Here is a 14,666-nt window from a genome sequence, read left to right as displayed (position 1 = left end):
TTGACTGCTTCTCAACCTTTATGGAAAAGGAATTCGAAGTTCTTAAGGCCTAGAAATTGTTTCTGCGGCGTCAGTGTGGCCGTGCATATGAGAGAGCACAGGCATGCATACAGCGGTATGCTGTGACTTTGGCACGTTTTCAAGCAACGTCTTCCCATTTCTCAATGTAATTGCCTTGGCATATTCTTTGGGGTTAGGCTCAGGCTAGGAAGGCAACGTCCCTAGCGCTCTTTGAGTCAACAAATTTGTAAGTTGTCCCAGTTGTGATTTTATCTCGAATGTATCAGAGCTTATTTCTGAAAACTTCTTGTCTATTATTTGGGCTTGTTGCTTTATCTAAAGACTTTGTTGTTCCATCTGGGACTCAAGCTTTGAAATTCTTTGCTCCAATTGAAAGGTTGAGGGCTCTCTCCTTTCTGTCCTTACCCCTTGAGATTGCATATGGGGAGGGTGATAAACATTTGAATTTTGACCTCCTTAGCTATTATCCCGTGAGTTCATGGGTTTGCTACGCCATCCAGAATTGTAACTGTTACCTAAAAAGTTAGCCTCCTCGATCTCTGAAGGTTTTGTTGATGGATCTTGTGCCCTTAGTAAGAATTCTATTTGCTTTGACAGAGTTTTCAGCTTATTTGTTATTGAATCGCTACTTTCTACTTGGTAGGCTTCCTTCTTTTTGCTTCTATGATGGTTTGTATGCCATTGGAAATTACTAGATGCTATCTTTTCTATCAATGTATGGGCCGCAGTTGGCCCTTTGCATAGGAAGGATCCTCCAGCAGCTGCATCAACTGTAGCTCTATTAGAAGATGAGAGTCTAGCACATAAAATCTGCATTTGCTTCCACACAAGGAAACCATGATGTGGGCATCTCCTTAGAAGTTCTCCAAAGCACTCTCACGTCTGAAACAAAGATTCAAACTCATATTGTTAAAAATTGGAGATCTCTATCATCAGCTTCGTAGAGAGTGATGGTGGAAAATATTTAGCTAAGAATTGTTGTGTCAGACTATCCCACGTTGTAATTGAATTAGATGGAAGTGTGGAGAACCATGTGTTCACCCTTTCTGTGACAAAGAATGAAAATAAGCGAAGCCTTATAGCATCTTTGGTGACACCATTGTATTCGATGGTATCAGTGAGTTGAATAAACTTTTTCAGATGAAGGTGGGGGTCTTCATCAGGTCGCCCCGAAAACAGTATGGAGTTCTGGACTAGATTGATCAAAGTCGACTTTAATTTAAAATTATTGGCCTCTATGTCAGGTGCTACAATGCTCCCGGCATCACCCTCATGAGTGAGTGTCATGTACTCCAAGATTGGTCGTTCTTCTGCCATCTTTTTCTTTTCTCTACACTTTTTCCTTAGCTTACGTGCGATTTTCTCAATTTTTGAATAAAAAGTGAGTTCTACGATAGGTTTAGAACAAGTGAGCATAAAACAAAATAAAAATAAAAATGTTTAAATCAACCAAATACTTGATTTTTTTTTATATTGAAAATTAATCCCCGGCAACGGTGCCAAAAAATTGTTCATAGGCAAGTGTACCGATCAAAAAGTAATAAAGGAGTTTTGAAAAGAGTTCCCAAGTTATCGTCCCACAGAGATTATTTTCAAGTACCAAGAATAGCTTGATTTGATTGTTTAAACGTAACGGAATTGTAATACACCAAAAATAGAGCTTAATGTTAACAATAAATTAAAAGAACAGTAATATGGTGTATAAGAGAGATCAGATAAGATGAGTCGAGAACTTATGGGTTCACCTTCTACAATTCTTTATGTTCTAATTAATTTAATCTTAATATTGGTATTCAAATAATTGCTAACCACTCATAATTAGTTCTATTAAAACCCAATGATTATGCAATGTCAATATTCTTTTCCCTGAGCAAACACTCCCAATGACCATGCAAGGTAATTGGTCGAGAAAGCATGAAGATCCTATGAGTTTGTTAATTCAATAACGGCTGAAAGAAAGGAATTAAGTGTGATTAACCTACCCCTTTATCTCGATTTATTCAATAGTTCCGTTAATTACATATGGTACGATCGCCTACAATGCAACTAACTGTGAGATGCTAAGGGTGATCAATATAATCCAATAGAATAAAACCAAATATTAAAGAAAAACCAATACCAACATTAAAGTAAAAATCACATAAAGTTTGTAGTAAGATCCGTCATAACCCTAGCTATGGGTTTGGTTACTCATAATGAAACAAACTACGAAGAACATGATAAATAAACCCATAACCACAAAAGAAAACTCAAAGAAAAAAAAAACTCAAAAAGGTAGAAGACGAAGAGAGTTCTCATTCTCCGAAAGGGTGCTCAATCACTTGCTTGGACTCCAAGGGGAAGCTCGTCGTCCTTGCCAATGGTCTACAATGACTCTCAAAGATGAGTTTGGGTAGAACTAAGGAAGTGTGTAGAGAAGTGGAAGTGTCAAGTGTGGAGCATAAGGCCTCATTATATAGATTGTGCCTTGAGTTTCCAATTGGTTGAGCTCTATTTTTTCAAATCAGTTTTATCTACAATCAGAATCTTAATTGAAAAATGTTCCAAATCTTTATCTAAATTTTAATTTTAATTTCAAAATTCAAACTTAGATTCACAGTGTCCGAAAGCTAAGATAACACTAACTAGCAAGTATACTAAGTAGTTGTAGCAAGTAATAAAATTTAGAATTCAGTTTGGGTCCCAAGTATCATCCTCAAGGATTAGTTCTATCAATTACCACTTCACAAATCAATAACTAGTTGAGCTAAACAAAATTTGGAGTGTTTTGAATCATTTAAGAACAAAAGCAATAAACTGTAGAAATCAGAAAATAACAGCAAAATAAAGTGACGAATTTATAAATGAAATGATATGTGAATGGAGTTAGGATTGATTTCACCTCTTTATCAATTGCAAAACTGAAGTAGATCTGAACTCTAAGTTCCTTAATTAATTGATAATCAATTTCACTAGATTAATCAAAGTTCAATTCATTGACTCATTGATCCTAATATTCAATTAACTACCCTAATTCTTTAGGTGTAAATCAATCAAACATTGCATTAGGCATTGGAAATTAAGAGATCAAAAGATCACGAATTCTTATCCCTAAGATATCCATAACCTTAACATTCAATTTAGATCTGAGAAATTAACTCAACTTCCATTGATGAAAATCCCCTAGGTTTAATTCAATTGAATAAGTAATTCAAGAATTGCATTAAGAAAAGAATTAAACATTCAATACAATTAAGATCTTAAAATTCATATCCACAATCAATTTATAATAACCAAATCAGATCCATCAATCCATAAGAAAAAGAAATCAGAACATGTTCATAGAAGAAAAAGAAAGAGAAAGAGTAGAAGAACAGGAGCTGCAGAATTTCTTCATAAATTCAATCCCTAGCCATATTCCTTGGCGTGATCACTATTTTTTATAAAAGTAGCAACTTAGAGGTTCATGGTCTGCGCGTGTTTACTTTCGTGAACAATAGGAGTCATGCGCAGCTTGCTTTGCTGCAGGGCTCTCTGGAACGATCACTTTTGTAAACAAAAGTGATCACGTGCAGCTTGCTTTGCTAGAGGCTTCTCTGGAACGATCACTTTTGTGAGCAAAAGTGATAACGTGCACCTTGCTATACTTGAGAGCTCTCTGGAACGATCACTATCATCAGTGATAGTGATAACGCGCAGGTCATCCTTCAATATTAGGCTCTGGAACGATTACTTTTGCAAGGAGAAGTGATCATGCCCAACTCTTGCTTCACCAAACCTTGTTCCTTGATTCCAATTTTGCTACTTTCTTTTACTTTCTCTCTTGATCCTCCAACCTTATGATCTCAGCTCAAAGTTTTTTGTAAAACTAACAAAATTACATCAAAATTCTATCAAATTCACACAATTTGAATTATTGAAGACAACAATTTACTTTATTGAACATTTATATATTTTTGTGCAGTTTTCACTTTTCAAATTACATTTTCTATCAAAAACAACCTAGAAAACTACATAAAAACCTAGTAAAATCTGCATTTATCACATAGCACAGCAAGGAGTAAAAGTATCTACTTTTTTTTTAGAATATCTCTATAATTCACTAATAGCAACTTCCAGCTAAACTGCAACAATTAATAACATAATTAGTGTAAATATATATAAAATAAAGTTTAAGTGTATAAATATAAGTCATAAAATATATCAAAATATGAACTTATCACCATTACATGATATCTCCAAAACAAAAATGAGAGTTTCCAAAAACACAGTAAAATATTTGATACTTACTATTTCAGGGACCAAATATAAGGATTTAGTCTATGTAGGAGACTCTTAGTTACTCAAGTAAGCTTCTCTCAATGTCTTTAACAACCACCAGCTTTGGTTGCTCGAGTTTCTAGATAATCATGATCTTTTGTGTATTGCTTCTTTGAGGGTCATTTGGAAAGATCATAATAATTTTTATTTGTCAAGCATGAATAATTTTTACAAAAAATTTTAGCTAATATCCAACATACTCATTTAAAATTTGAGTATTTCATTCTTAAGTCCCTTTCTTTATTCCTTCATAATGGGTTTCTTGAACTTTTTGTTAGGTTTTGGATATATTTTTTCAACTCCACAAGTAAATGGATTGGAAGTTTGTTTTTATAGACAGACAACAATCTCTTTGTAGAATTGAATGACATATATTAGGGTTTTGTCATTGCTTGTGATCTTCACATTCTTTTATGTCGTTTGATATTGTGATTGTGTTTATTTGTTCATTATAGTCAACCCATCTGCCACACGTATGCTTCAATTATTAAAACAATTTAAGTTACTAACTTGTAAATAAAATGTTTTGTTTCATTCATAAGTTTTGTAAAAAAAAATTATTAATGATTTTGTCAAGTTTGTTGCTAATCAAAATACTTATTTTAATTTTAACATAAGTAAAAAAATTTAAAATTATATATTTACATACGTCTATTTTACTTTTAGAATTACTTAATCTCCATCTAATACATATACGTGTATTTGGGCAGTGTATATGTAAAAAGAGACTTTTCATATAAGAGTAAGATCAGGCCTAGATCATATTGTTTGTGGACAAATGCACCTATCGAAAAGTATTGAAGAATTTTAAAAGAAGTTTTCAAGTTATCGTTTCACAAAAATTATCTTTAAGTATAAAGAACATATTAATTTAATGTTTAAACTAAAGGGATATGTAATGAATTAAAAACATGAAGAATTTAAATTCAAAAAGTAATTTAAAAAGATAATAATGCAATTCTTGATAGAAAATGGATGAGATTAGCCTCGGGCGTATAGTTTTACCTATTACACCTTTTATGAGTTTTTTAATCTAATTCCAATATTAGTTTTCTCATGTTTGCCAACCACCCATACTTATTTTATTAACACCTATTAATCATGCAATATTAATATTCTTTTTCTTAAGCAATTAGCCTCAATGATTATGCAAGGCAAAAGATAGAGAAAATATAAAGAACCTATGGATTTGTTAATTTAATAACGATTGAAAAAGAAGAGCTAGACTTAATCCACCTAATTCTTTATTTTGTTTTATCCTATAGTTTTATTAATTACACATGGTATGACCATCTACAATGCAACTAATTATAAGATCTTAAGGGTGACCAATTCTTAACATGTAAAATATAATTCAATAGGATAAAAGTCAAACATTAAAAAAAAACTAACATTGTTATTAAAAATAAAAATTAGACAGAATATGCAATAATATTCACTATAATCCTAGTTATGAATTTAGTTACTCATAATAAGCAAACAATAAAAATTATTGTAAACAAATCCATAAAAACTTGAAAGGAGAATTTAAACTGAAGAAACGCAAAGGGAAAAAAGATGAAAAGGAAGTTCTCATTCTCCAAAAGGCGTTCAATCATTTGTTCATACTCCGAAGAATCTTTCTTTGTCTTTCACAGTGATCATCACCCTCTATGACTCCAAGCGTATTCAAAGAATGTGTGTAAAAATCTGTGTCACGATCCTTTTTTAGAAAGAATGTATGGCATGCTAAACCATTTATTTCAGTATAAAATAACTGCCTTTTGGAAGAGGATTAAAATTTTATAAAACGTAAGAGTCCAACATAGTCATGCATAACAATAGTTATATCAAAGTTGCTCAACATAGAGCTCAAAAATACGATTTTATAAATAATAATTACATTAATGAAGAATATAGCTAAATAGTCTAGACACATTAATAAAATCTAAACTAACAAAATGAATAAAGGTATAATCTTCACAAAAGTACTTTGACTCTATACTTTCCTCAGCCAAACCTTCTAGCATGAGAAGCAGATACAACACCTATCACTTCTACTCACGTACTACCATACGATCATTATAGCACATACACCAACACAGACAATATGCAAGGGTGAGCTTACAAAATAAAAATCATGATCAAATATATATCAAAATACGAACATAAATATTTGTACATATTATTATTTCAACAATTCTCAATACTTAACATAGCAATATAACTCGTTATCAACTCATTTACTGCAATAACAACAACTCAGCTCTAACTAGCATAACAACCTTAGTAAATCCAGAAGAAACTTACAATCTTCTAGTTTGGGAGCAACCCATTTTGGTACCTGGATCCAAGTAAATCAAAACTCAACTTAGCATTTTTCTCAATCGTTACACGCCTACACCCTTAACACAACATGTTTTCTAATCGGTGCATGCCTACACCCTTTTTAAATATGTGACTCGACCTTAGCATGACGACATTTCATACAATTACAACACAGCCATATAATAAGCATTTAAAACATGATCAGTTTCAGAAGATAGCAAAAAATTCCATCACACACACATCAAGCATTGTTACATTCATCAACAATGATCAACCCACTCAACCATTTTTACACTAGGTCCTATCCTAAAGTTTGTTCATACACTAACTCCTTCTTAGCTAAAACGAAATTATACATGTAAATATTTCAGCGTCTAGTAAATAAATAAAGCTAGTTTAGACAAGCTCCCATTACTTGAAACTAGGTTTCCTTAAATTGGACTCCACACAAGTTCCAAGAAAGAAATAACTCTCGAGGGCTCAGATATTCTCACTATTAGGACAGAAATTTTAGAGAAGAGAAACCCAAGAAATAAGATGTAGAGTTGGAGAATGAGGCTTCAGGAGCTCACCTAGATCCGCACTAAACAGGAGTTCCCACTTGGATCAAGAAGAAGTTTGGTCTTGAGAAAGTTTTTTCTAAGGGAAGAAGGTGAGAGAACAGAGAGAAAATAAGAGAGTAAGTTTGTCTGGTGAAAAATGGACATTTCCCTGTGCTGGGGTTCCTTAAATACCCCTCTAGGCCCATGCGCTCTCGCTTGAGCAAACTAACCCTCACTTAAGCGAACCCTGCCCTTTCCTGGGTGAGCACATCCTCGCCTGGGCGAGCAAACTAGACATTGGAACCTCTCAAATTTGTGTTATTCTCACTTGAGCGGGGAATGTCTCACCTGAGCGAGCTCGGGTCCAAAGAGCTATCTATTTTTCCTGCGACTCCTCGCTTGAGCGAGCTTCTCTCGCTTGAGCAAGGTCGCCTCTTGCCTAAGCGAGTTCTCTTCTCGCCTGGGCAAAGGAACAGTTGAGGTGATCCTATCTAATCTCCCTTGAGAAAGAACACTCCAGAATGCTCAATTCTTCATGACTCAGTCTCGTTGAGCAAGAACTACCACGCTTAAGTGAGACACCCTGCACCCATAACTCCTAATTCTTCCTAGAATGAAGGAATACAAGTTCTCGACCACAATCCTTAAGTTATTATATACCTAATACATTCAATGATATTAAACACAACAATCACTCTATACTACAATTACTCAGCTCTTAAATCAACAATCATATAACTTTTGTATTCATATTTCAATGTATGAAAATCCATACACTTCAAGCATATACAACATAATTCAAAAGAAATAATATATATATATGAAAATATACCGATTTGATAATTAGAGTCTCCTTGTCATGATGTTTGAGGTCCCTTAAATAGGAGTTGAAATTCACTAGAGGTAGCATTGTTGCCTCTAAGAAGTCCTTTTGATAAGATTAATATCTCAACTGAAGGAGATTAGATATGTTTATGGTTCAAATTTAAATTCTTCCATCATAAATTAGAAAAAAAATTCTCTTTTGTCTACAATAGAAGAAAGCATGATCGTGCTTAACATTATGCACAATCTTGTTAAGCACGATCATGCATACTCTCAAAGCATGGACATGCTGACTGCTTGTGATCTAGGCATGCTCACCTAGATTTGACACGATTCTCTTAAGTTTATACTCAAAAAGTCTATTAGTGTGTTCGTTAATAATTATATCTTCAATCATGTTTAACTGCAATAAATAGTAAGATAATTAGTATAAAAATTTATTCAAATTAAAAATAAAAATATATAAATATACTTGAAAAAGTGTTTTAAATTACGGACTTATTACATATTAAAAAAAATTATAAATTTGAAAATTTAATAATCACTTTAAAAATATTATCTAACTATAATTCTCACTCTAAAAATAAATAAATAAATAAGAATATCATTTACCTAATCTTGTCCCTTGTATGTTTCTTCTGGTCAATTTTGTCCAGTGTCCGTTACTTTCGGCCAGTTCCACCTGATCCTACCTAATTGACTTCTATCCTAAATGTAGTTTGAACTTTTTTCATATATTATGGGCTCCGCTTTTAATATACTCAATTATGGCAAGTTAATGCTAACATTAGTTTCACGAGAATGTTATAAATATAAAAAAATTTAAGCAGTACGTTGATTATTTTTGTACATTTTAGAAAATATTTTAAATTATTTTTAGAATTTGTTTTCTTATTTACTTAGTTCGTTATGTTCCTTCTTTTTCATTTATACTGTATATAAGCGTGATTAGTCACTTGCAAACAAAGTAATCAATAATATCTCATTATTCTTTAATATTTTATCGTTGATTCTTTCTTCATTTAATGTACACAGACATAGGGAGAGGATTTATTGATTCCTAAAGTAAGTTGGTTAAACTTACTCTAATTAATAATTTATCTATTTAATTATTGAATTAAATTTTTATTATTGAAATTTTCATATAATTTAATATTTAATTAATGCTTTATGTATCAACATTTTCAAATCTAAGTAATTATTGACTATAACATAATATATTTAATCATATTAATTTATCTAAATTTTTATATACATAATTATCCTAATAATAGTATGAGTTAGGATTGGTTTACAGTAAATATCAAATTTGTAAACTAACACCACTTAATAACTTATGTGAAAATAAAATTTAATGATGAAAATATAAATTAATTTTTAAATATGAACTTTTGTAGAGTTAACCTAATTGACGTGAACTTTTAAAGTAGTTATTAAATTAATTGAATTTAGTACCTATTAAAAGTTATTAAAAGGAGTAAATCATTTAAGACTTACTTTATTCATTTTCATATATATAGACAAAGATTAAGTTACTTCATAAGTAACTTTAATAATAGCTATTTTGTTTATTAATTTTTTATAAATATTGATTTTTTTTTTCAATTCAACTATTAAATTATTCTCTCTTTTTTTAAAGATAGACCTAATTAAGGTGAACTTCTAGAGAAATTTTTATTAAAAATTAACATAAAAATAAATAAAACTTCTATTATATATTAAAAATTAATTTATTTCTTTAAATTTTAAAGAAATTAAATGAAAGATCTTATAAAATAAAATAAAAATACAAGATGTTTCTAACTTATGAAAGAAATTTTATTCATAAATTTTACTAACTTTTTTCCTACAAGAATTTTTTTAAAAATTTACTCAAATTAAGCACTAGTTTACAATAATATACCTATTTTGAGCAAAATTATTTTCATTAATCTAGGCTTAAAAATAAATTAAAAAAATCATACAAATAAAAATTTCATTAAATAAATTTATTTTAACATTTAATATATCTTATATAATAAATAATTATAGAATTACGTACTTATAAACATTTGATTTACTTAAGAAGTTAAAATGCATGTTCAATGTACATGTCTCATTATTCAATGTTTATAAAGAGTTATTAATAACTTGATTTCTGTTAAAAAAAAATGATAATGAGTGATAAAACACTAATTCAGAAATTAAATTTTTTTATTTCAAAATGTAAAAAGGTATTTATCCATGTGATTTTTAATACATTACCGTGTAAATTCTAATAAAAAATTATTATTTATTAACTAATTTTTTTAAGTATGCGCAAAGATACATGATTAGAAAAGATAAAAATGTAATAAATAATGTTAAAAAATGATAAAATAATGATTGAGAAATTAATTTTTTATTAGAGAATCCATGTGATTTTTAATACATTACACTTTGAAATTTAATAAAAAAATTATAATTTATTCATTAAATTTTTTAACGTGTGTGCAAAAATACATTATTAGAAAAATATAAAAATATAATAAATAATATTAAAAAATGCTAATGAAGGATAAAATATTGATTGAGAAATTAAAATTTTTATTAGAAAATATTCAAAATATTCATCCGTGTGATTTTTAATATATTATAACGTGAACTTTAATAAAAATATTATTATTTATTTATTAATTTTTTTGACATGTGTGCAATAACATACAATCAGAAATCAATAAATAGTAAATTTTTATTTAAAATTATAACATCATAATTTAGTATGTATATGTTTTTGTTCTGTGTCCTCACACGCGTTAAAAAAAATCTTTCATTAGTCAATGGTCTAAAAATATTAATTAGAAAAATTCATAATTTTATTTATATTTTCACTTTTAATAATTAATGTTTGTTTAGTAAAAATAATAATCGATAAAGTGAAATAATTAATATAATAGACAAAGAGTACAATGAAAATTTAAATAATAATTTTTTAAAATTTAAACTACTATTTAACGTTTTCAATTTTTATATAAAATCTTAAAAATAAAAAAATGGAGGAAATAATATCTTTTATGATTAAAGTCAGCCCAGCTGACGAAACAATATATTATTAACACACTCAACTTCCATGCTTCATTTCTTAAATGAATTCAACCCTTACACAGAGGAACTTGCATTCCATGAACATGGCCTTCTCAATGCCACTCTTCCTTCTAACACTCTTCTTCTCTTTCCAATCTTCATCATCATCACTCACGAAGGGTTCTTCCCTCTCAGTGGAGAACCCCCAAGACTTCATCATCTCCCCAAACGGCGTCTTCTCCGCTGGCTTTATTTCCGTCGGCGAAAATGCTTATTCCTTCGCCATATGGTTCACTGAACCGCATTTCCACACCCCCAACACCGTGGCGTGGATGGCGAACCGTAACCAACCCGTGAATGGAAAGTGCTCGAAGCTTTCCCTCTTACACACAGGTAACTTAGTCTTGCTTGATGCTGCTTTTAACAGCGCTTGGTCTTCAAACACCGCTTCATTAGCCCCACTAGAGTTGCATCTCAAAGATGATGGCAATCTCGTGTTACGTGACTTGCAAGGAACCGTTTTATGGCAAAGTTTTGATTTTCCAACTGATACACTTCTTCCAGGTCAACCCCTTACTAGGTACACACAACTTGTGTCTTCAAGAAGCCAAAGTAACTATTCCTTTGGTTTCTATAAGTTTTTCTTCGACGATAGCAACGTTCTTTCTCTTCAGTACGATGGTCCTGATGTTTCAAGTAGTTATTGGCCCAAACCTTGGTTACTAAGTTGGGATGTTGGAAGGTCTTATTTCAATAGTAGTAGAATTGCGGTGTTGGATTCTCTTGGGCGTTTCAATTCATCGGATAATTTCACTTTTATGACATCTGATTATGGCACGGTGTTACAAAGAAGGTTGAAATTGGATTGTGATGGTAATGTTAGGGTGTATAGTAGAAATAATGTGTTAGAAAAATGGTATGTTTCGTGGCAAGCGATTTCTAGTGGTTGTGTAGTTCATGGGATTTGTGGGGCTAATAGTACTTGTGATTATGATCCTAAGAATGGGAGAAAATGTTCGTGTCTTCCGGGGTATAGATTGAAGAATCGCAGTGATTGGTCTTATGGGTGTGAACCCATGTTTGATCTTAGTTGCAATAGAGATGAGACTACTTTCTTAGAGATGAGGGGTGTTGAGCTTTATGGTTATGATAATCATTATGTTGAAGTTAGTAACTATAGTACTTGTGAAAAATTATGCTTACAAGATTGTACTTGTAAGGGGTTTCAGCATTCATATGGAGAGAAAAAAGGGTTTTATAGGTGCTATACCAAAACACAATTACTCAATGGACGGCGCACACCGATGTTCAGTGGAACAACGTATTTGAAATTGCCTAAGGGTAACAACTTCTCTCATAAAGAATCTGCCACTGACGCTGTGTATGACCATGTTTGTTCAGTTCAACTACAAAGAGTTTATACCAAAGTGCATGCAAGTCATTTTGTGAAGGCTTTTCTGTGGTTTGCAACCACACTTGGAAGTCTTGAAATGGTTTGTATTTTTGTTGTTTGGTGTTTTCTAATTAGGACCAGCCAAAAGTCTAGTGTAGATCAACAAGGGTATCATCTTACAGCAACAGGATTCAGAAAATTTAGCTACTCTGAGCTGAAAAAGGCAACAAAAGGGTTCAGTGAAGAGATTGGAAGAGGTGGAGGTGGGGTTGTGTACAAAGGTCTATTGTCAGATCAAAGACATGCAGCAGTGAAGATGCTTTATAATGCTAAACAAGGAGAAGGGGAGTTTCTTGCTGAAGTGGGCATCATTGGAAGGCTTAACCATATGAACTTAATTGAAATGTGGGGATACTGTGCTGAGGGTAAGCACAGGTTATTGGTATATGAGTATATGGAAAATGGTTCTTTGGCTGAAAACCTCTCATCTAATACTCTTGATTGGAGCAAGAGATATGAAATCGCTCTTGGTATGGCAAGAGTTCTCTCATATCTACATGAGCAATGCTTGGAATGGATTTTACATTGTGATATAAAGCCACAAAACGTACTCCTAGATTCAAACTATCAACCCAAGTTAGCAGATTTTGGATTGTCTAAGCTTCTCAACAGAAATAACCTCAACAATCCAAGCATCTCTATGATCAGAGGAACAAGAGGTTATATGGCACCTGAGTGGGTTCTTAACTTGCCTATCACATCCAAGGTAGATGTTTATAGCTATGGAATTGTTGTTTTGCAAATGATAACGGGAAAAAGCCCAACAAGTATCCAAACTGTTGATGGAGAAGAAACTTATAACGGGAGGCTAGTTGCATGGGTGAGAGAGAAAAGGAGCAATGTGTCTTGGGTGGAGGAAATTATTGAACCTGCAATTGGGTCAAATTATGATAAAAATAAGATGGAAATTTTGACTAGAGTGGCTTTGGAGTGTGTAGTAGAAGACAAAGATTTAAGGCCCCCCATGAGCCAAGTGGTTGAGATGCTTCAATGTCATGCAAGTGATCCTAATTAATGATACGGTTGTGTCACTCTCTTGATAGTTATTTCAACATATCATAGCCAGAGAGTAGATATTGTAATCCACCCAAATAATATATGTTTGTTGTAAGTTTCATTATCTAGCGAGCCCTCAAGAAATTTAGAGAAAAGTAAAGTAAAAGCAGAGTAGAAAGTGAATCATTTTAGATGGAGGCAACTACGAAATGTTTCTGTTCAATTTGAGAAATTTTCGATTCAATTTATTAATGTCTCAAACTTGAAGATAGTGAATACACTCAAATTTAATTGCAATAAACTTGAAGAAGACACATAACAGAGACCACTCGCAGCTGAACTTAAATTGTCTCGTTTTCACCACCAGCCTTCGTTAGGGATAGTAGGGTGTAATTTTTCATCCACCAAACACTCACCTGACCTGTTTTGGCTGTTTCTAATGCATTTTATTAATGATAGGTCTCAACTCTTGGATAGTGAAAAGAAATCACTTGATCTTCGAGGTTTCCTGAAAATAAATAAATGTTAAGCTTAGTATTTAAGATAATAATTAATTAATTAAAATTAAGAAACTTTTAATAAAAAGAATTATTTATTATTTTAAAAATAAAATATTATATATTTAATAATAATATATATATATATATATATATATAAGTTATTAAAGTTTTATCTCAATAAAAGTAAATGAGTAACTGATAAAAGACTAACAAATTATTATCAAACATGCTTTGTGTGAAAGTAAGATATGTGTAATTTCTTTTAGTTAAAATAAGAGTTTTTCAAATTATAATTTTTAAAAATTGAGTTTCATTGAGATTACTTTTTAAGCTGAGGTTAAAAGGAATCTCATTTAAAATAGTTTTTTTTTTTTTTTTAACTTTCCTCTAAAAAGACTCAGGGAAGAGAATAGTATATTCCCTTTGACCGTAAGCCTAGCCATTACTAACGCTTGATTTTGCATTTTGACATCAAACTTACTTTGTGACCATAATATGTTATTGATTTGGAAGCTGCAATTTTAATGCATGAGCTACTCTTATGTAACAAAGGGCATCATAATGAGACTTTGTTTGAAAGATTAGAATAAAAAAAGAAAAGCAAAAAAGATTTAGAGACACAGAAGAATTAAATAGAGGAAAAAAACGGATTAATTAAAAAAATTAATTTAAAAATTTTTA

General features: G+C 31.2%; 1 protein-coding gene and 1 non-coding gene across 2 annotated transcripts; both read left to right on the top strand.

The window, feature by feature from the left end:
• Window positions 1-853: 853 nt before the first annotated feature.
• Window positions 854-960, top strand: LOC113864053. Its single transcript, XR_003504659.1, has one exon. It is a non-coding gene; the product is annotated as a small nucleolar RNA R71 (small nucleolar RNA).
• Window positions 961-11,140: 10,180 nt separating this feature from the next.
• Window positions 11,141-13,504, top strand: LOC113862383 (putative receptor protein kinase ZmPK1). Its single transcript, XM_027495470.1, has one exon. The coding sequence runs from the start codon at window positions 11,141-11,143 to the stop codon at window positions 13,502-13,504; it is 2,364 nt and encodes a 787-aa protein (XP_027351271.1).
• Window positions 13,505-14,666: the final 1,162 nt, after the last annotated feature.

The sequence above is a fragment of the Abrus precatorius genome, unplaced genomic scaffold, assembly GCF_003935025.1.
Source record: "Abrus precatorius isolate BTA unplaced genomic scaffold, Abrus_2018 Scaffold3, whole genome shotgun sequence".
In the NCBI taxonomy this organism is placed as follows: Eukaryota; Viridiplantae; Streptophyta; class Magnoliopsida; order Fabales; family Fabaceae; genus Abrus; species Abrus precatorius.
This window is presented reverse-complemented; position numbering and strand designations above follow the sequence as displayed.